We start from the raw sequence: 22,461 nt of genomic DNA on the forward strand, positions 1-22,461 counted from the left end.
ACGGCACACTCGGGTCCAGCCCCCACCCTGTAGACACCTGGAAGGTCCCCTCGGGGCTGAACATCAGAAGTCAGGTCCTCGGCGCAATAGTACATGTTGCAATTAAATTCTTAGTATCTCTGAATGTGGGGTGCCTGGGAGGCTCAGTGGGTTGAGCCTCTGCCTTCGGCTCAAGTCATGATCTCTGGGTCCTGGGATCGATCCCACATCAAGTTCTCTGCTCAGCGGGGAGTTTGCTTCCTCCTCTCTCTCTGCCTGCCTCTCCGCCCACTTGTCATCTCTCTGTCAAATAAATAAATAAATAAATAAATAAATAAAATCTTAAAAAAAAATCTCTGAATGTTATTTTTCAAAATAGATGCCCAAGGCAAAACATACGTGAATTTATTTTTTTATAGTTTTTAGAATTTTTAAATTTATTTATTTGACAGAGATCACAAGTAGGCGGAGAGGCAGGCAGAGAGAGAGGGAGAGGGAAGCAGGCTCCCTGCTAAGCAGAGAGCCCGATGCGGGGCTGGATCCCAGGACCCTGAAATCATGACCTGAGCCGAAGGCAGAGGCTTAACCTACTGAGCCATCCAGGCGCCCCCGTATGTGAATTTATAACCGAATCCAACACTCCATAAAACCCCCACTGAAACACGTGTACGCACATGCGTGAACACACATACACACACGCAAGCTCATAGAGGCACACCCCCTCTGGGTACTTCTACTCAACACAACAAAGTCCATTCTCCCCGAGGCTTTACCACGTTGATAATTTTATTATACTCTGAATAGAGACTGTATCTGAAAAGCAGAGAAAACGACTATACAAAGGGTTTATAGAACATTCATTTACATACTGGATATATTCTTTACAATATAAGAAAAGTAAAAATACCCACTAACAATAAGGCCGCTAAGGAGACGCGAGGTCTTTGACGCCGAGGGTACACGCGGAGACCTTAAATTCGGTGTGGCTTACCCCGGTGCCAGGTTAACACTGGAGGACACAGCGACCGGTTAATGAGCGAGCTAACAGGACCCTGGCTGTGAGGCGGTGGGGACCGTGGACCTCCCCGGGACAGGACCCCCTGCCCGCCAGCGCCCGGAGGCCACGCACCTTCCACAGAGTGGCCCCGAGCCTGAGTGGGGGTGGGGGTGGGGATCCCCGAGGTCGGAGCCCCGAGTTCCCGGGTTCCTCTTGCGTCACATGACGCACGTGTAACAGGAAAAGAAACCTGCCACGCCGGCTCATCAGGAACCGGGAAGCAGACTTCCTGACATCCTGGCTGCGGCCAGGAAAAGCCACAGGCGGCCGGTCTGCCTCACGAGCGAGGGGCTGTGGCTTCTTGAGCGCTCGGGACAGGGACTGTATGGGAGGACCCAGAGGCCGGGTCACCCACCCGCACTCCGTTTCTAAACTAGCCCTCTCTTCATGGGAAGGGTGAGGGACCCGACCTGCGGTCTTTGGGTCAAACTGGGTAGAAGCCATCTCGGGATGAGGTGCGTCTTGGGGACGGCATCTCGGGTCCCCTCTGGCCGAATCTCTGCCATGAATGGAATCCCGAGATGCCAGCCGCCTCTGCTGAGGACCACGTCCCCAGGGTCCCCAGGAGACGCTAATGTGTCCCACACAGCCACACCGACACCTGTCAGGGAAGAGGTCTGTGAAGACCAGGCAAACATTTGGCACAGAAATGAGGCACTTGTATCTGGGGCATGGAGAGAGCCGGACGGCAGATGCGTCCCCCACTTTCACCTGCGTCGGACGCCTGGCAACATGAGGCTTTCTGCTCTGCGCTTCCCCACATCCGTCTTGGACCCACTTAACACAGAACATCACGTTCGCACCGCTGGAGTGATGCCTGCTGGCAACGCCCGGGGGGGCCCGAAGAGCTGGTCTGGGCAGAGCGGGCAGCTCCTGGGAGCCCAGAGCCATGGGGTGCCTGGGCCGTGTGGGGGGAGACCGAGCCCCCGGTCCATCCTGGGGGACCCGTAGAAGCCGTGGCGTGACTGGCATCTGGATTCGGTAGCTCGGAGACGCAGGGGCGCGGCTCTCGGCCACTAACAGCCTCGGAGGACTGGGATTCCTTATCTTCCTCCTCTGCTCAGGATGCCGGAAATGCAGGATCCCAGACGGGGGCCGCAGAGGTCGGGATAAGTGGCCAAGGGCTCAGAGGGCTCAGAACTGCCTGGGAGAGCAGGGCCGAGTCTCTGCCCAAATGTGACCCGCTCTCCGGAACCTTCCTCCCCAGAAAGTTTGTCACCCGCCTGTCGGACGGGAACCATCCCCCAGTGAGCTTTGGGGAGGTCAAGGTTGCTGAGGCTGGCCTGTCAGGGATGTGGCCCCGGATCGTGGGCACAGGCTCGGCCTGGCAGCTCGCAGCACCGGGACCCCATCCTGCCCAGCAATTTACCATAAATAATTTGGCATAAGTAGAATATAAATTACACAAAAAGACACTTCATGTCCATGTTCCTTCTCATCTCACGGACGAGACCCCATTCGGAGCCAGAGCGAGAGCAGGAGGCCAGAGCCACCACTGCCCACCGGGCCGGGGTGCTCGGGCAGCTCGGTGCCCTCCCCAGGGACCAGGTGGCCTTCCTGGTCCTCGCAGCCAGCATGTCCTCTCCCCCCGGCTTGTGCCCCCGGATTTCTGGGAGGGCTCGACCTGCACGGACCTTCAGCAAACATGCATCCCCTTCTCGGTGAGCTAGTGTCTCTGTCGTGGGAGAGAGGCCTCCCCCGGTGCTGGATGGACGGAGCCCCTCCGCGTGCCTGGTGGCACCCCCGGTCACCCAGGGCTGCCGTCCAGGGGCTGGATGCACTCCTTCCCATCAATGCCAGCGTGCAAGGGGCACGGGGACCCGCGTCCTCGCTCGGCCCTGCTGCGTGGATCCCACTTTCCTCCACCCGGGAAGCACTTGGCTACAGAGATGTGCTGGCAAGCAGTGTTTCGGGGAAGGACAGCAGACGGGGGGCTGTGTGTCCTCGGGTCTGTGAAGCTGGAGGAGAAGCCCCCGGCCCTCGTGGGGCTGGAACGTCAGGCTGGCCAGATGCCGGCAGCGGACGCTCCAGCCCCGCGCAGTCTCGGGCTGGGAGGGGTCAGATCTTCTTAGGGGAGCCAATCATGACCTTTGACACAAAGTTGACGATGGCACTGGCAGGCTGCTCGGGGTCATGCTCTGCGAATAAGTGGCACACGTTATCTGTGGCGCTGCCCTGCTTCCGGGCCACAAACCCGAAGACTCTGTAACAGAGAAGGTGGGAGGTCAGCATGCCAGCGTCCCGCAAGGTCTGAGAGTGGGTGCAAACCTCCGTGTACTCCCCCTGCACCCCGACAACCTCTACTCACCACTCACCGCCACTCAGCCAGACACTGCCCACACCTGTCCACCCCTCAAGCCCCCAGGTACGGCAGGTACATGGCTGGCCACTGCCCCAGCCACTGCCCCAGCCCCGGCCAACACCCTGGCCACTGCCCCAGGCCTCTCCTGGCCAGGATCCCACAGACTCAGGTCAGGGCGGGTCCCAGAGCCCCCACACGGCTGGTGGCCTGACTCTCCCAGAGGAGGCCAGGTCCCTCCAGTACTGGGGTAGGGCAATCAGGTCACAGGAGGCTCAGGTGAGGGCCCCTGTCTGGATGTCCCACACTCCTGCCCTTGGACCTCCTACACCCCAGTTACAAACTACAGGTAAGGAAGGAAATGGTTTAAAAGAACAGCACGTCTAACTATTAGAGGAATCGGGGCCATTCTCCAAATGAGCCTCCGTGAGCCCTGACCCTCACACAGGGACTTCTGCTGTCCCCAGGAAACTTGCCCTGCTCCCTCTTGGAAAAACAAGGGATTCATCTATTCCAGTGGCGCGGCTTCCCAGCCACGAGAGGGTGTGGCTCGAGGAGCTAGGAGGGGGTAGCACACTCCACACACGGGAACACCGCCAGTCCCACATGCCAGAGCCGGGGCCTCTGAGCACTTTGTCAGATCCTGAGACAAACAGGACCGTGAACGGGGTGCCAGGGTGGGACCCGTGTGGTTCGAGCGATTCCCGGCAATTGGATTTAGGTTACATGGAGGAAGCCGGCCTGAAGGGTGCAGACAGCTCCGGAAGGTTCCAGAAGATTCCGGGAACACCGCTGCCCAGTGGGACTGTCTTGCCGCAGGGCCAGGGCAGCGGAAACCATGTTCCCCCTGCGTCTACAAAACGCTGAGCACCGGGTCACTGTTGCTCACAAGGGACACCCCTCCTCTACCCCAACTTGTGCACCTGCCATCCGCTCCTGCCCCGAAGGGCCCAAAAAGCCGTGCGACTGGCTCCACCCTGCGGCCCTGGGGAACTGTGCATCTCAGGGAGGAGCGAGCGGGAAAGCAAACCCCAGGAGGCCCTTCCTACAGAAGGATGCGCTTCCCTGTATTTAAGCCATGAACGTGCTGGCACGATTCTCTCATTTCCCTACGGGAAACCCTTGCAGGAACTCAGTAAGGTCATGTACTTTGGTCTGTGCCCGGGAGGGCGCCGGCGTCCGGGAACCCACCTGGAGCAGGGTCCATCCGTGATCCACCTTGCAAACAGGAAGGAGAGGAAGAGTTACGTTAATGTCTTTATTCGCTTAACAAGCAAAAGACACACGTGCGCTGCTTGATACAAACAGAGATTATCTTACTTCCTGTCCTGTGGGTCCAACGCACAGAAAATCACGCTGCTCACGGGGTAGTGCCTCCGGAAGAAGAGCCTGTCGGGACAGGGTCGGGGGACACGGTTCTATTAGTGGGCGGGAGGGGGACAGTGACGCACGGTGCAGGCTCCCCAGAAGGAGAGGCAGACGGAGGGTGACTCGATTACTTGGAGAGAAGAACACACAGACGCCGGTCAGAAACGGGCAGAAGGGATGCAGGGCTGAGCGGCATTGGAAAAGTTGGTTCTTGGCAAGAGGGATGCACAGAGCAGAGCAACACTGTGCCCCTGCTGGCTGCGTGCGGTTCAGGACCAGCCCTGGCACGGCCCTGGAGAACCAGGGAGCCCAGCCTTCCTGTGCTTGCCCGAGAACCGCAGACGGTGTCCAGCCAAAGACCATGTCCAGCGAACCTTCCTTGCTGGGCATAGGGTGTCCAGGCAGGGACCGGAGCCCACGTCAGACAGGGGGAGGGAGCAGACGGCTCATTGTGAACATACAGACTAGCTGTGAGGCGGATGTGAAGGGCAGATTGGGGCTGCCCTGGGGACAGAGCTGCTTGCTGGCTGGAGCCAATGGGCTGCCCTTGTGCCCCATGGCACTCCTGCCATCCCTCTGCCTTTATGGCTGAGGACCGGCTCTTTCAGTAACCACACAGGGCTGTTTCCATAACAAATGAATAACAAGTGCATTAGAAATCCTGAGGCCAGGGGCTCTGCTGGGAGGAGGGGCATGTAAGCTGTGGTCCGTGCACCTGACTCTGCTCCCCCTTTGGACTGCGGCCCTACTATGTTCCTGCCTGTGGCCCTACATGTTCCTGGGACATCTGCTAGGTAGAAGACGCTCAGGAGCAGCTCTGCTGAAAGCCACCGAAACATTGCTCTCTACATATTCCAACACCATGTAGAGAACATTTAGTATCGTAATGTACTACACAGCAGAGAGACAATTGAGAGTAACTGTCACTAACGTTAGCTAGTCTTAATGTATCACTGATGGTTACGTTATGGTTCATTATCTAGATACTGAAGTAACACCTAGCAGCGTCGAAACGGACGACCACCAATCAGATGGAATGACATGGAACCAAAGACAGGGGGTTCTACCACCGTCTCCCAGTGTTTTAACAGAATCACATTAAAAGGTTTTTCTGTTTAAAAACTATACTCGTGTGTGGGTGAGACACTCAAAGGTCCAAACCTTTCCCCCTTTTCTTTTTTATTACAATTTTACTGACTCTCAAGAAGAATGACCTCGGGCCAAATGTCCACGGTTTACGTGCAGGTCCTGGGAGGTCCCGAAGGACGGGGTGTGCCGATGAGGGATGCGTCCAGAGCCACGTCCGGGGGACGCGCAGTTTGGCGGGAGGTCTGACCAGGTGCCCAGAAGCCCCACCTGCAGCCCGGGCCCAGGCATACTCACTTCCTCTGGTTGTCCGTCAGGGTGATGCCCTGGGCCGACACCTTGAAATGCACGACCGTGCACAGGGGAGGCGGCTCCTGAACGAGGGTGAGGCTCAGGGCCTTCTGGATGGCCTGGTGGCCGGTGAGCGACTCCATCTCCACGGAGTTCAGGTACCACACGTTGCAGGCTGGAAGACACCCGGGGAAGCAGGTGTTCACCGGAGGCAAAGCCCTTGGTCACCGATTCCACAGATGTGGATGGAGCAGGACGCGGGACACACGCGCCCAGAGGCCCCATCCCGGGAGCCTCCCGCTGTCCCTGTCGCTGCGTCCCCACTGGGGCCGGAGACCCCTCCCCACCTCCTTGCCGGTGTGGGTCCGCAGCAACACCGCCGGTCAGGGAACATGCAAGAGGGAAACCTGAGGGCCAGCACCCCACAGAAGCGTCCACACATGGAGCTGGAAGCTGCAGCACCCAGAGCAGCAGGGACGATGCGTGAGGCATCGGACTCAGAGCAAAGGCTGTGTGAGGAAGGCGCGGGTCGGCCCGTCCTGTCTGGGTCACATCCCCGCTACGCCATGGGGCTGGGGCTTCTTGCGGGTGGGGAATTCGACTGTCAAGTCTGAGTAGGGCTTGGCGAGTAGCCCATGGCCCTCTGAGACCCCTGCAGCTCACGCAGAGGCGGACATGGGACTTCAGGGTGCGTGTGAGGTTGGCCTGACCTGAGATGCTCAGGACTCTGCCTACCGCTCCCTCCCAGCAGGAGTCAAGGCCCCACCTGGCCAGCCATCAAGAATGTGTCCCTTCCACCCCCCACCACCCCTAAGAAAACAGCTGCCCATGACGCCTGCCCTGCTGGACGCCAGGCTCCACCCGAGTGTCCGTGGCCTGCGAGCGCCCAGCCCCTGGGTTGCTGAGTGTGACAAGCATGTTGGCCAGGGTCCCACTGAGGTCACGGGAAAAACCACCAGAACCGAATTATCATCAGAGCCACTGCAGAGGCCCAAGTGGAAAGGCCCAGGAGAAGGGAAGGAGCAGATTCTAGAAAGCCTCTCGGGAAGGACGCAGCCTGAGGCCGGCGGATGGGGTCTTCAGCGAGACTGTCCACCCTGCACGGAGCTGGCCATGCTCACTGCAGGGGGTGACCCCACTTCCTCTAGGGGCACAGCCATCAGCAGTGAGTTTCCTCCGAGACCCCAGCTTTCCCCTACAAAGTTCCCTGAACCACTCCCTTGCCCTCACCAAGAGCAGCTTGAGACGGCAACCCGGTACCAGCCAGAAACGCCCTGTGCCGCCAGGCAGCCGTGACAGGGAACTTCCTATCTCAAATGCAACCGTTTTCGGGCCTCCGGGCTCTGCTAATGCTGTGCACTCTGAGGACGATCCCTGCATCTCGGGCTGTGGAGAGCACTTTCCAGAGCCCATCTCCGCCCATCTGCACCTGTCCTGTGCGGAAGAGGGCACAGTGGCCTGGAGACCCCGAGAAGCGGTCCAGCAGCCTCGCAGCCCCTGGGTGTTCACACCGCCACAGCTCTGTGCTGCTTCTGCTGCTGCCGCAATGTCTGGGGTGCGCTCAGTGAGACACGCCAGATGTTCCCGAGCGTGCGCTGTGGATTCTACCGTGAGGCCTGCAGGCTGAGTGTGAGCGCCCTCAGCCACAGGTGATGCCTGCGGATGACACCATGTGCCTGTCTTCACAGCAGACACACCTTCAGAAGGTCACACCTGTGCACTCTCACCCAGAGGGATGCTTGGGGTGTGGGCAGGAGTCGCAGAAGCACTTGCTCCCTCCGGCTGATTAGTACCGACCTGAGGGAAGCGGCAGGACTGGGGGTGACCCGCACTCCAGCTGCCACCTGGACTTGAGGGGTTTACACGGGTCGTCTCAGGACAGAGCGCATGCTGGTTCATTATGACCGTGACTGCCCAGCGCCCCATGCCCACCACGCTCCAATGAAATACCGGGTCAACCCTGACTGTCCTTCCGGATAACGTGGTTATCTTTATCAGGAGGCTCGGGGTCCCATAGGTCCCCGTTCCAAGAAGACTCAGAAGGAGAAATCTTCCATAACCACGGCAGACAACCATCTCCGAAGTGGGGATACTGGAGGCACGTGCTGACTTAGCAGGAAAATGGAATGGATCGATGAATCCCCAGGGAAAACTGAGCAGCCAGCAGACGGGGGTCATGCCGCATGTACGGCGATGAGAAAATGGGAAAGGGGGGTGTGGCAGCCACAGCCGACGCTCCGTGTGGCCCACGGGAAACACATGAAGAGAGTGAGTCCTAGGATTTCTCGCACAAGGAGAACCTTTCTTTCCTTTCCTCCTTGTATTGTATCCGCATGAGAAGATGGACACGATCTGAGCCTCTGGAGGTGACTACCTCGAAACTTAGATCATCAAACCCTCTAGCTGTGTGCCGCAGGCCTGGGCAGCGATGGTATGTCAACTGTTCACAAAACCAGAAAGACGTGAGAGGCGGATGGGAAAGCAGGATAAAACCACGTCCCACTATCGTCACGAGTATACAAGGAAAGTGTGCGTGTTTGAGCAGGAACTGGACGGGTGCCTGGAAACTTCAAGACCATGTGATTTTCGGAGGGTGGATGGCCTGCCTTCGATTTCATGAGCATTCCTGTGAGCATTTCCAAAATCAAGATGAGGAATTCTGATCTAACTGCAGTGAATCCCACAAAACGGGCACAGCCTGGATCTAAAGAACGGGCTCCCACTAGCCCTTGTGGAACCACACACGGCCCTTTCAATAAGGAGTCGGGGCGTGGGGAATCTCACCCTTGACAGCAGAGCCATGGGGTCTTTCCTCAGAGCAGAGGAGGGAAGCTGTCCCTTGCCAAACCACAGCCGGGGTGGGTCTGCCAAGCACACGGGTCCCGGAGCCCTGCTCTCCAGTGGGGAGGGGGAACACAGGGTGACCAGGGTTTGTCTACACAGCCTGGACACCAACATCTAATTCTACCTGATGGCCCTGCCAGGGGTGGGGGTCGGCTTGTGGAGCAGGGCCGCCTCCTGTGAACGGGGCCGCACCTGTCATACCCACAGGAAACAAAGCCTCAGGGACACACAGCCTCCCTCAGCCCTACTGCGTCCAGGAACCCGGGTCCGAAGGTGGCAATGCAAGATTCAGAGACAAGGACATAATGAGGAAAGGCAGCCTCCCAAGGGTTGTTTCTAGTATCAAGAAGCAGGAATAAGACAGACCATTGTGCAGCTGCTGGAAACGAGACCGGTGTGGTGTGTGGATGAAAGGGAGAACTTCTTACTTGGAGCGAGATACGGAAAAACTTCCAGGGTGTCTGGCCTCTGGCAGTTCACCTTTCTCCTCTCTCTTCCGAGTCTCCTTTTTTTTTTTTTTTTAAATCAAGATTTTATTTATTTGTCAGAAAGAGAGCATGAGCAGAGGGGAGCAGAGGGAGGCAGAGGGAGAGGGAGAAGCAGGCTCCCCGATGAACAGAGAGCCTGATGTAGGGCTCGATCTCAGGACCCTGAGATCATGACCTGAGCTGAAGGCAGATGCTTAAGGATTGAGCCACCCGGGCGTGCCTTCCTTTTCTTAATTTAAAGAACTTCTACTGCTTTTATAAAGAAAATATCCTTCACAATCTGGTAAGTTAAGGACACAGCGTAACACTTCTGGGAAATGTGCAAGAGGTCTGTCCCTTCTTCTCGGGATGGACTGTATCCCACGGCTTCAACGCCACCAAAGAAGAGACAAAACGCCAACAGTCAGAGATAGGAATGACCCAGAAAGCCCTTGGCCACCGGAGAGGAGGGTAGCGTGCACCGCCCCCCACCAGGGCTGCCCGTGTCTGCTCACACTCCTGAGTGCTGCTCCCTCAGCTTGACGGGAAGCAGGAACCCGTGAATTGTCCACACAGGACAATTCAAGCCCTGGGGTGAATGAGGACACTCACAAAATTTAATCTGTGGGTGGGGGGGCGCCTGGGTGGCTCAGTGGGTTAAAGCCTCTGCCTTCAGCTCAGGTCATGATCCTGGGGTCCACGTAGGGCTCTTTGCTCATCGGGGAGCCTGCTTCTCCTCTCTGCCTACTTGTTACCTCTGTCTGTCAAATAAATAAATAAAATCTTAAAGAAAAAAAATTTAATCTGGGGGAAAAAAATCAGTTCCCTCGAGGCGATCGCTGATGGGGCAGTCTGACTGCCTTCCTATGCTTTTTCCAATAACCGCAGGGCCTCTGCAAGCTCACGGCTGTTTTGTCCTCACTCGAGACACGGATCCGTGTCCTGATTCCACGCCTTGCCTTGTCCCCCATGAAATGAGCTGCGCGGACGTCTTAGAAACATGCAATTTTAAAAGGACACAGGCATCGTGCCGTCATGTGCTAATGCACAGCTCCGAGGCTCACATGTGGTCTCCAGGGCCCGCCTCGAGTCCTGGGATCTGCCATTCTTCAGAACAGCACATGATCTAACACTACTGGCGCCTGCCAGGCGCTCTTCAACAAGACTGTGAAGTTAGATCATTGATAAGCCGGAGTAGGAGAAGCTGTAATATCCAACCACAAGGGCCACAGTGGTTCCTAAGAATGATTAGCGAATGCACTGATACATTTATTAACTGGACATTAACTGGGAAAAACGGTAACCAAGAAGCCGAGGAAGAAATGCAAGAGGGCCTTGTCTAAGAGGTTCCTGGGCCAAGTGCAGAGCGCCGAGACGTGGGGGGCAGTGAAACCCCAGGCTGAGCACATGCAGCCCGGAGACATCGGGCACCCCACTGTGGCCCATGCCAGGTAAGAGTGAGGCCACAGGAAGGGCCATGTCTCCTGGGCCAGGAAGAGCATTTTCCGTGCAAACACAGCAGGGATAACACCACAACAACCTGTGTGAGTGCCCCTGTCCCAACTCCCATGGTAGTTTTCAATGTCTGATTCGCATGGTGTTTGCAGCCACGCTGTTGGGAGAGATCATTATCATCATCACATCAAGGTCCATGTGGCTGAGTAGTCCAAACCCTGTGTGGTAGAGTCTGGACTTGAACCCAGGGCTCACATAGCCCACGCTCCTCATTTTGGACTTCCACGTACTAACATGTTGCTGTTTGGCGCAAAGCATGTCACCCTCGTTCTGGACACACAGAACGTATCCCTCAAGGACGGTCTGAAAAGAGTTCAATACTCCATTATTTGTTGAGAGAGCGATGGATTTTAGCTGAGCAACAGGCATAGTGACAGGGAGATCCACAGAGAAAAACTGCACGAGAGAACCATGCGCATCGTACAGAGTCAGAAACAAGAAAAGAGCTGTAGATCGCACTGACCTCCGACACATGGCTGTGAGGTAGGTACCGATAACGCGGTATCGCTATTGATCCAACCAGACGCTGACATTCCTTTCCCAACCTTTCCAAGAGCAAACGTCCACCATGGGGAACTCGGTTCCCTCACAGCTGCAGACCCACAGGAGCCCTGTGGCCTTGGCCGTATCCACAGCCCACCTACACTGGGGCCACAAAGCCTGCATCAAATGTGGCAACAGCGAGCAAGGGACTGTCCTTACATCACGATGCAGAAAACAAGATTAATATAGACGTCGATCCCTTTCCTGCCCACCAGAGAACAATCACAATTTGGAACTAAACACACAATCCATTGTACATTCGCAGCCCCCGGTGAAATACCTCGGTATAAATTTAATAAAATTAGGTACAAGAAACAGTCACAAGGAAAACTGTAAAACTTCGATGAAAAACACAAAATAACTAAATAAACGGACAGAGAGTCCATGTTCATGGATAAGAAGACGCAATTTTGTCAAGATGGCGGTTCTTCCCAACTTGATCTATAGATACAATTCAACTCCAATAAAAATCCCAGCAAGTTATTTTGTGGACATTGGCCAATGGATTCTAGAGTTTATATGGAAGCAAAAGACCAAGAAGAGCCAACACATGCTTGACGGGGAAGCAGCCTGGGGAGGACTGACACTACCTGATTTGAAGATTTACTGGAAAGCCAGTAGTCACAACGGTGTTATGGGCAAAAGAACAGACAAATAGATCAGTAGAAAACACTGGGTGCCCAGAAATAGACCCGCGTAAGTACAGTCAGCTGATCCTCGACCGAAGAATAAAGATAATACAATGGAGCGGAGGTCCCGTCTTCCACGGAGGATGCTAACACACACCTCACACCTTTCCCAAACACTGACTCGCTGTGGGTCACAGGCTGGAATGTAAAATGTAAAAGTATAAAACTTCCAGAAGATCACATAGAAGAAAATCCAAATCATTGTGGATTTGGTGACAAACTTATTAGAGACAACCCCAAAGGCATGACCTACGAAAGAAAGAAAAGATAAACCGGATGTCATTAAAATTAAAGATTTCCACTCTGTGAAGACAATGTCAAAAGAATGAGAAGATGAGCCACAGATTGGGGGAAAATATCTTCAAAAGACGTATTTGATAAAGGACTGGTCTCCAAAATATACAAACAACTTCTAAAATTCAACAAGAGGAAAAATACCCAATGAAAAAACAGACCAGATACCTTAACAGACATAAGCGGCAAAGAGAAGATCCATGTCACGTGTTATCATGGAAATGCAAATTAAAACATCGATGGGATATGAAAGCACACCTATTAGAAACAGCCACAATCTGGAACCCTGATGACAGCAAATGCCCCAGTGGAGACTCGGGGACAGCAACGCGTAACATAGGTTCACAGAACAAAGGTACCCTTTGGCGGGGGACACCATAATGCGGAACATCGGGCAGGGGGTCTGTGGGAAACCTCTCAATGTTGCCGTGAACCCACAACTGCTCTAAAACTTCATAAAGTTTATTAGTTAAAAAAAAAAAAAAAACAACAGGTGCCCAGGCAAACTCGCTGTCCGGGGGTCTGTGTCACCCTGGGTTGTGGGCAAATGGGACGATGCTGTCGGCTGCTCAGTTAGGCCCCCCCCACGGCTGGGGGGGTCTGGGCCCCCACAACTGGCTCCCTGCCTTCTCCCCAAACAAAACCCAGGACCTGGCTTTCTCCCGCAGTCTCTCGTCTTGTCCACAGTGCGGTTATTTCCAGCTCGGGGAGGCCTCGCTCTGTCCGTCCACACTCGCTGTTGCGCCCAGCCTGGGGGGCCTCCCAAAAGGGATCTCCTTCACGCACGCAGCAGGAAGGAAACCCACAGACCCAAGGAGACCCCCTTTCCACGCAGGAACTAGGACCGGCGGACACGAAGCCAGCGACTGACCTGCTCCTTGCTTCAGCAGCTCTGCGGCCGAGTTGGCCGCCGTCTGGGGAGAGCTATCGGCGATCTCCTCCAACGGATCTGCAGGAAGGAGAAAGAAAACGCAGGCATGAGTCCGGCTCCCCGAGGAAGAACCGTTAGAACAGGGTGGCACTCGGGGGCCTGGGTTCCCAGGCGGTGACAACCCCCGGCGTTCTGAGGTGGAGGGGGCGACACGGTCCAGCAAGATGTCTCTCTCCGCTCTCAGGAACCACTGCAGAGAGCGAATCGCACGTACCTACGCCGTAAACCAGTCACTACAGAATCTACTACAATCACATGACACCAAGGCTGCCCAGGAAGGTGGGAAGTACGGCCAAATGACACTGTAGTCACGTGAGGTGACGGCGTCACCAGGGCCTGCCTCTGCCAACTAGGCTGGACCACGGGACGCTCTTTGGGGTTGACCCACAGGGCGCACAACAGAGGACGACTCCGGTCCAACTTCTGTGGGCACGTCCTCATGGACCCGACACCGCAGTTCCCCACACACACATGGACAGGCAGGCCCTACAGAGGATCCCCACCCCCCGTACCTCGGTCTGGAATGAGCAGCTTGCAGGGCAAAGCCAAGGGCGTGATGGAATGCTGACACACCAAAGCCGTCAGGCTCCCTGGAACGGGTTAACAGCAGAGGGGGGTTAGCGGGGCCCCACACACCGCCCGCTCCACCCACATGCCGCTGCAGGAAGCCCCTGCAGGGGGGCGAGTGCGTCTGCTCTTAGAACAAACGCTCTGTTATTGCGGGACTTGGTGCAAAGCTTCAGTGATGTGACCAGTCCCACAAGACAGCTAGAAGCTATGTAAAGGAACTGCGGTGACTCTTGGCCAAGACACGCAGGTGCCGACTTCTACAGAGGATGTCGGCCGTCGATGGAGTCTGGGACCACAGCCCAGATGCTTCCGTGGTCCCTGCCACGTGCTCCTGGAGGCTGGGACTGTGCGTCTGGGTGCATCCCGGCAAGCCTGCGAGGCCGGCAAGGGCTCCTCTCACGGAGAGGAACGGCCATCGCTCCGGCTCTAACCCAGACCCCACTTGCGTGCCTGCCTGCGAGGACGCCACCTGCCTGCCATGTATTTGGGTCTGAAAAAGCCTTCAGAACAACTCCCCACTCAGTTTATCGTAGAGATGGTAACTCGGGGGAGGGCACAGGGAGCCCGGAGCATGGGAGGGGATGGCCCCGCCTCTCGGGGCAGCAGTGGGGGTGCACACCATTCTGGCGTGGGCTAGAATGCCAAGTGGGACCTTACAGCCACTTACCGAAATAGGGTTCGTTGGGGCACCCTTTCAACCGCACTCCCTTCGGGGTACACTCGATCAGAAAGTGCCGAACGAGTTCATTGGCCAGATCCCCCGCTGCGGTGAGAGATTGAAAAGAAAGAAAAAAGAGAACTTAAAAAATAAGAGCACGGGAGGAGGGGAGAGAGGGACAGAGCACCAGCTAAAGGGAGGGGCCCCCGGAGCCGGGCTGCTGGCGTCGGTGGGCTGCCAAGCAGCACCCGGGGGATGAGAGCAGAGCCCCCCACGCACAGTGACATGTCCAGAAGTGCAGGGGTCCCGGGGACGGACCCTCACACATTCTGCAAGCATCCCCAGTGCAGGGATGAGTCAGAAACATGCCATCTAGACCCTTCCCCTCGTAACAGGAGAAACCAGAAGCATCTGGATGCAAGGTGATGCCCGAGAACAAGCCACTGACAGGAGCTGGAAGGGTCCATCCAGGAGCCCCATGGCAGACCCCCAGGAAGGAAGCCCTCCGTCACTGGGACCAGACAGAACATCGCCGCTGCCCCCCACCAGCCTCAGCATCTGAAGACGGGTGCATCCAGAAAACCACCCAACTGAGCTGGAAACCACCGACAGTGGCACCAGCTGGCACGTCAGGGGTGGTGGGGAGGGCTGGCAGGAAGGGCGACGGTCTGACTCCGTGGCAGGTTGTGGCGAACACATGAGCGGAAAGGAGCAGCGTGCCACCTCGGCTGTGGGAGAAGGATCCGCGTCTTCCACACTGAAGGGGACACAGGCTCCAGGGACAGGTGTCTCAGTGGGATGGCCAGCCGCTGGCTGCCCAGAGAACAGATTTGTCCTGGACGTCTGTCACGGCCCAGTCTCTGGGTACCAGAGGTGGGTGCTGACTCGCCACGCCCTTCCCTCTTTAACTCCCCCTGCACCATGACAGCCAATTGCCAAATCCAGGGCTGGGCGAGGACAGGCAGCCAGTGAAGATTTCAGAGACACCGGTGATGTTTTGTAACCTTCACCTTCGGGCTGAGTCAAGGTTGGCCTGAGAGGTCTGTGCCCAGCGGGAGGCGAGAACATGCACACGGCACTGTCCGCATCTCTGAAGCCACAGCATGTGCAGGAAGGACACCAGCTTGCAGTCTCCACGAAGCAAGAGCCCTACACGCTCTGCAGCGCCTGTCCCCACTCTCCTTGCGGACTCTGTCCACAGACACCAAGTACTCCCCTCTGGAGACTCTCCAGCTCAAGTCCTTGCTCAGGACTGCTGGGGCTTCTCCCGCTGGGCTCCTCTCCAGGCTCAGCTGTCCTACTCGATGTACACGAAGCCTCCTCCTCCTTCACTTGCAGACAGCAACGTCTGGATGTGGGTCTGAGTCCCTGCATCCTGCCCCTTCCGCTGCCCCCACGGCAGACACCTCGGTTCCCTGAGAGCCCCTCAGCTGACGCCTCAGCCACCGAACCTCACGTCCTTCCAGGCATGGCTCCGAGGTCACTTGCTCCTGGACGCTGTGAGCACAGTCTCCATCCAGGCTTCCTGTCCACCTCTCGGGTCCTGGATGCAGCACGTGAGTGAAGCAGGCCAGTGTCCTTTTGCTCCTTAAACGTGTGAGCTCCGACTCTGCTTATCCGGACACCCCTGTGCCCGGTGATGAGCCTGCCGCCCAGACAAGGAGCCCGCCTCCTGGAACTTCCTGACGTGACGTTTTTTTATGAACTACTGACAGCTACGCTGCCTCAGGGGAGTCTCCAGAAGCCATTCTTCCAAGGGCATATGCTCACTTCACGTCCCTGTGTCACAGGCCGGTATTTCCTGCAGTATTTACAGCTTTTTCATTATTATTACACTTGTTACTGTGACCTGGGATTAGACAGCTGGGACGCTCAGATGGCTTTCCCACCAAAGTGTTTTTTCATTAAGGCGTGTGTACTGCTTTTTGAGACAACACGCCGTTGCACACTTCGTGGACCACAGCACAGAGTAAACGTGACTTTCATACCCACCGAGAAGCCTGGAAGCTCGTCTGACGTGCACCAGAGCTATACGCATTATCGAAATACGCGCCACAGGGATACGCGTACTGTGAATCACCTTACTCCGACACACATGCCTGCCGTGTCTCCGAGGCGGGCCTGCGATCCCTGGAAAGCCGTCAGAGTGACAGTTACCACAGTCTTATAAGTAGAAACAATGAATCTTAGAAGGCAGCAGAAGAACCTCATGAAAGAATACATATTAGTTCTCTGATGCAGAGCTGAAAAGGGGCAAAACCGCCATGTTTAGGGATTGCTATTTCGCTGGTTAAGAGGAAGATGCTGTAACTCTCCCTTCTACTTAGCAAGTGTCCTGTCCGCAAGCGGCAGGTTGGGCGACATGGATGGTGTGTGTCCGTCGGGGCACAGAGGAAGGGGCAGGTGTAGCTGGGGACGGAGCTTGTCACCAGGGGAGGGCGGGAAAGACCCTGGGACCCCATGATTCCACGCCAGAGCTGCTGTCAGCACGAACTGACCAATGTTCTAGAGTGAGTCAGTCCCCCTCAGACACCCCAACACACCCAGCACTCACACTTCCCAGAGACCACAGCACATGGGGATTCTTGCAGGAATGGTGGGCAGGAAAAGGACAGACAGTAGGACATCGGAAGGACACGTGGCCAGCCCCAAGGGCCTCACAGAGCCCAATCTATGGTCTCTGGGATACGCGCAAGGTCGCAGCGGGCTGACGGAGCGTGACGCACAGGAGGGGTGCAGGGGCTCCCCCGAGGTTGTCTCCTGGTTGTAGGCACACGCCTGTTTGCTCATGAGAACATTCACCACACACGCAGCCCTTGTGACCTTCTCTGCACAGGGTCTTGTCCGTGATGGAAAGTACCCAGGAGAGGGAGCAGAGATCTGAACTCAGCCGCACATGGTTCATGGGGTGGAGGGCGGTGGGGACACCCCTGGGGCTCATGATCCAGCGTCACTCTTAATCCAGCAAAACGCTCTCCGGGGGGTCGGTGCGAGAAAGCATGCACAGGCCACTGCCTTTTGTAAGAGGAAAAAGTGCAGACACTGGAGAGACGGTCGGGAAGAAGGGGCAGGAATTGATTACGCTTCCTGGGGCAGAATGGGGCCCTGGGGCCTCGGTGAGGCCCATTTCCATCGTTCCGGCAGCCGAGAAAGGGAACGTATCACTCATTCACAGCAATAAAGAACTAAACTCCACAGATCATTAACGATGTTGCTTGCACAAGGCCAGTCCTGAGGGGGCCATACTGGAACAACACAGAGACTGCAAAGAAACTCAGAGCCATGTCTGTAAAGTCCCCCAGCAACGTACAGCCGTATGCGTAAGCCATAGACCTCGCAGGCAGGTGAGCACGCCCCATCAGCTCCCGGGCCCCTACCTTTCTTGTTGAGCTGCAGGACGGAAGGGGGAGGAGTAGCCACTTTCATGGCCAGGCCGTAGGCTCCTCGGAAGGAGTGACTGTCCCTGACGATGAATGAGCCCGGCTCTTTGTCCTTCAGCATGGCGATGGCTGGGGAGGGAAGCAGAGACACTCACACGTTTGCCGGTGCCCAAGCGGCCTGCCTGCACATGTGGCAGACGAGTGTTTTTGCAAACTGGGTCGGAGGGAGCAGGCACAGGCCTCTGGGGTAGGGTGGGGGTCTCGGTGACGACACATCGTTTTCAAGGGGAGCCTGATGGCAGAGGCTGCAGAGAGCACACCCCCCACCCCCACCATCTGGCACACATGACTCCTGCTTGTCCATGGCACCGGTGAGGCACAGGTGATGGCCCACAGTTGACCGCCCAGGAATGTGGTCCAACCGCCAGCCCAAGTGCTTGGGCCAAGTCCCAGTCTGCATGGCATGGTTGGGCAGAGGCGAGGTGCGAGGCTCTCTCCCATCCTCGAAGCTCTCTCCCATCCTCGCGCAGCCCTGCCTGATGCCCGTGTGGCACTGTACTCAGACTGAGTCCTTCCAACCGAGCAGATGGAAAGATCGAAAGGATGGCCCCCAAAAGTTACTGAATGTTTAACCCAAATCCCACGATTCACCCCATGGGCTTGGGGCAGCCCTGGGAGGGCCCGCACTTGACCTCAACGACCAAGTCCAAGGGTGCCGGGGCTGGTGGGGAGGTGGTGCCCACGGACTCCAGCAGGCTTCTGCTCATGGCCGATGCCTGCATCTGGGGGCTGGGCATGCGCTATTCTGCGGGTGCAGGAACAGATTTCTGACAAATGACCCATCTTCAAACCTGCTATACCTCACCAGGCGTTTTGGTTTCCCCATTTAAATTCATGATCTTATTTCGCTGGAGGTCGGGGGGGGGGGGGGGGGACAGAGGTGCCCCAGCATCATGGGCCACAGATGGAGAAGAGCTTGAGGACAATGTCAGACCCTGTTCTGAAACAGAACAAGGGGGACCCGTCCTGCAGGGCGATGAGGCCCGTGAGGGTCTCCCATTCCCCTGTGAGGTCTCCACCGCCTCCCGCAGCTGGTGCTTCCAGAGCCCCACAGCAGAGGCCCAGCCAGGGCTGCCGACACAGCTCTATTCTGTCTCTACTCTGCCTGGTGGTCCTCTCTCCTACTGTGGCATTTTTACATTTGGTTTAGGAAAAATCCTGAGCAATCCACCCGGCCACGGGGATACGGACCCGCTGCATCCCCAGAGACGCTATCCCACTTTCACCTCCCGTCCCTCCTGCGTGTTCCTGACGTTCCATTGTAGCTTTTCCAGAAAAAGGCACATCCCTGGCACTCGCCACCTGCCTCCGAGGTGGAGCCCCAGCTGCTCCGGCAGCCCGGCCGGCCTGCCCAGCCCGGACGCGCACCAGTGGAGCAGGTGGTCTGCACAGAATTTTCTGGAACATGGCATGTCACAGGCCCTTCACAGCCCCTCTGGCTGGACAAGGTGCTGGGCTCACAGCCTCCATCTCCGGGGGCTCCCATACCACGGGCAGGGAGGGGACAACAACGCAGCACTCGGCCATGCAGAGCCCGGACCGAGCTGAGCAGCACTGCCCCAAAGGCCAAATCAGGGAATCAGAGGGCTCTCTGGGCCGCGGGCCACCCCCCCACGAAACATGACAATAGGTTCCTTGAGCTCAGGGGAAGAAAGGCACATTCTTACCCTTTTTATGAGCTACTTAATTGAATAGAAGAATTCCAGAGAGAAAGCAGAATGGTGCTGTTTGCCAGCGACTTAACTGTTTCTCTCCAGGCAGGTGGGGAAAAAGGCTCAGAACAACACCAGATGACTTTCTCCCCAAAATGCTGTCCCCGCTCAGCCCCACGCCTGCCAGCAGTCCCCGGGGTTCCTCTGGGAGGATCTCGGGGATGACCAGCCTGTCTCAGCCACCCTGCGAACCCTGCTGTGAGATGGCAGGGGTTCACCCCTGGGGCTGCCTCATAGGACCGCCTCCTGCCCAGACCCCTCTTTCATTCATCCTGCGGAAGGAGTGGCATTAGTGGATCAAACACAGATGTCAGATGTTGGGGCAGAAGCGCACACACAGATGCCGTGCAGCACGAGTGTGAGGCCCGAGGTTACACCCGGCACACGCCCCCTTAGCGAGCGCATGTCTGTTTGCCGCAGACAAACGTAGATGCACAGACGTCGGGGTGTTGGAGAGACCTCTGTCCTTCCTCCTGACCGTTGGCCCCTGTGGCTCAGGTCCCAGACAGGGACAGGGAACCTCTTCCCGGGACGGCCTGTCACACTTTCCGCGGGGGTGCCCTAACCCTTCCTCTCTGACGTCGCCACCCCGAGGTCCCGCCCCACCCACGCACCTTGCTCTCTGGAGATATCCGCCTTGTACCAGAATTTGGATGTGTCTTGGACGAAGTTCACGGACACGTGCTTATCACCCGGGTTATCTGAGAGAGAGAAGGCAAGAACTCTCTGGACGGTTTATTGCCGCCTGTCACCTCGCATGGAGCCCGGTGCTCCAAGTCCAGCCCAGGGCAGGGACGGCGTGTCTCGGGGAAGGAGCGCCGTCTGGCCCCGTGGGGACCGGCTGGGGTGCAGTAGGCAGCGCATGCTTCCCAACACACGCAGCACAGACCCAGCGTGACACGCGGCCAGTGCAGTGTGGCTTAATCCTGCCGGAGCCTCGTCTTACACATCTGAACTCTTGCATTAAATACTGGATGAACTTACTGAACTCGAGAACAAAAGGTTATTTTCAAAGAACGAGGATTCCGAGTGGCGGGAGAAACAGAAGCTGACGGGGCCGTGTGCAGAGCAGAGGGGAATAGAGGACAACAAAGAACACACCCCGATGGGCCGCTCTGGGCTTGTCTCTCAAGTTGCCGCCCTGAATCCCAGCCCCCCGCCCCAACTGAGTGAATGCACACGGGGTAAGGGGGGCAGGTGCCCACCATGGCTGACACGTGCCTACCTGGGGAGGGCGCTGCGGCCTCCAGAGGCTTGGGGAAGTCCGGGAGGACGTTTGGGAATGGGATGCTCATGGTGCTTCCACTGTGCGGGCTGGAGAAGCCACTGGAGGAGGGGGAGGCCGAACCCAAAGACCGGTCCCCCTCTGAGGCTCGCTTCTTCTCGGGAAGGGGCGGCTGCCCGGGCAGGGTCAGGCCCTGGCCCGGCAGGACCGGGCTGTGGTGGCTGCTGTGGCCAGGCGTCACCGTGAGAAAGCCGTGGGACAGGAAGCCGTTGTCGGCCGCCGCTGTCCGCGGGGTGCCAGGGGCCTGGGGGGCTCCGTGGGAATGAGCCAGCAAGGCCCCTGGGTCCTCTGCCGGGGGAAGGCCGCTTCCCACGGGAGCCGTGCCGAAGCTCAGGAAGGCCTGGCCACCTGGGGGGCCCACAGCTTCGGGGGGCTCTGCCAGGGACAGCTCATGGTTGTGGAAAGAGGCCTGGAACTCCGCAGGCGGGCGGTGGGGCCGCCCGGGGCCGTCAGGACCGGGGCTGGAGAACTCTTCAGCGCTGAGACTTCCTGCCGGTCGGCTGCTCCCCAGCAGAGCCGAGGTGGCCTTGGGGCTGCTCTCCACCCACGGGAGCTCGGCCGAAGAAGGGCTGTGGGAAACATGCAGCAATCAGAACGCTGTCCTAGGAGATGCCCCAAGGCCACCAAGGGTCCTGTGGACAGTGAGGACAGGGATGGGCACTGGTGCTGAGGCTTGGCCCAAGACGTCGGAAGTCAGACACTGCCGTTCTCCCCTCCCCATCACCGCGCACCCCAGATGCTCTGCCCCCCACACCAGTGGACACCTGCCCTGCCCCCTCCTTCCTTGGTCTTCACCCAGCAAAGGTCCCTCCCCTCGAAACAAAAGTCAACTGTGGCCCCGTGTCCAGCTCACAGACCACGTCCCTCTGTTCTTCCCTCTGATGCCAACCACATGGTGCGCCACGTGCACTCCTGTGAGAACATTGTCCCCTGGGTGCAGACTGTGTCCCCCGCTTTCCTCTCTCTCCTCCCCTGAGACCGAGCACTGGTGCCCGACTCAGTTTCCAGAAAGTGCCTGCTGGATAGCCAGCTGCTTAAGGGATCCCAGTGAGAAGGTGAGAAGTTGGGGCTCCCAGGTGACTCCGTGCGTTAAGCAGCCGAGTCTCGGTCTCAGCTCAGGTCTTGATCCCAAGGTTGTGATTTCAAGCCTTATATTGGGCTCTCACAAAATAGAAACACATTAAAAAAAAAAAAAAAAAAAAAAAAAAAAGGAACATGAGAAGTTACCATATCCAGAATGGGGACTTCCCAGATCAAGGGTATCAGAAGGTACCACACAGTTAGAAATCCAGAAAGTCAACTGCCAGAAATCCAGAAAGTCAACCGCCAAGCCCCACATCACACACATACTTGACCTGCAAACCCTTTGGGCTCTGGGTGGGATGAATCAGCGGAGCCCCCCCCCATGCACAGAGGCAGGAGGCAGAATGTGG

The 22,461-nt window shown here is 57.2% G+C and overlaps 1 protein-coding gene across 9 annotated transcripts in view; it reads right to left on the reverse strand.

Annotated features, from left to right (window-relative positions):
* Positions 1–747: 747 nt before the first annotated feature.
* Positions 748–22,461, reverse strand: part of TNS3 (tensin 3) — a 200,746-nt gene continuing 179,032 nt past the window's right edge. For all 9 annotated transcript variants that reach the window (XM_059397165.1, XM_059397159.1, XM_059397160.1 and 6 more), the window contains 10 exons: positions 20,969–21,597; positions 20,358–20,444; positions 17,969–18,100; positions 14,601–14,696; positions 13,876–13,953; positions 13,304–13,381; positions 6,087–6,255; positions 4,656–4,724; positions 4,527–4,553; positions 748–3,239 (listed from right to left, as the gene is read on the reverse strand). In XM_059397165.1, coding sequence (XP_059253148.1) covers positions 3,095–3,239; positions 4,527–4,553; positions 4,656–4,724; positions 6,087–6,255; positions 13,304–13,381; positions 13,876–13,953; positions 14,601–14,696; positions 17,969–18,100; positions 20,358–20,444; positions 20,969–21,597 — 1,510 coding nt within the window. In that variant the 3' untranslated portion in view covers positions 748–3,094. The remainder of the gene's footprint in view (positions 3,240–4,526; positions 4,554–4,655; positions 4,725–6,086; positions 6,256–13,303; positions 13,382–13,875; positions 13,954–14,600; positions 14,697–17,968; positions 18,101–20,357; positions 20,445–20,968; positions 21,598–22,461) is intronic.

The sequence above is a fragment of the Mustela nigripes genome, chromosome 4, assembly GCF_022355385.1.
Source record: "Mustela nigripes isolate SB6536 chromosome 4, MUSNIG.SB6536, whole genome shotgun sequence".
Taxonomy (NCBI): domain Eukaryota; kingdom Metazoa; phylum Chordata; class Mammalia; order Carnivora; family Mustelidae; genus Mustela; species Mustela nigripes.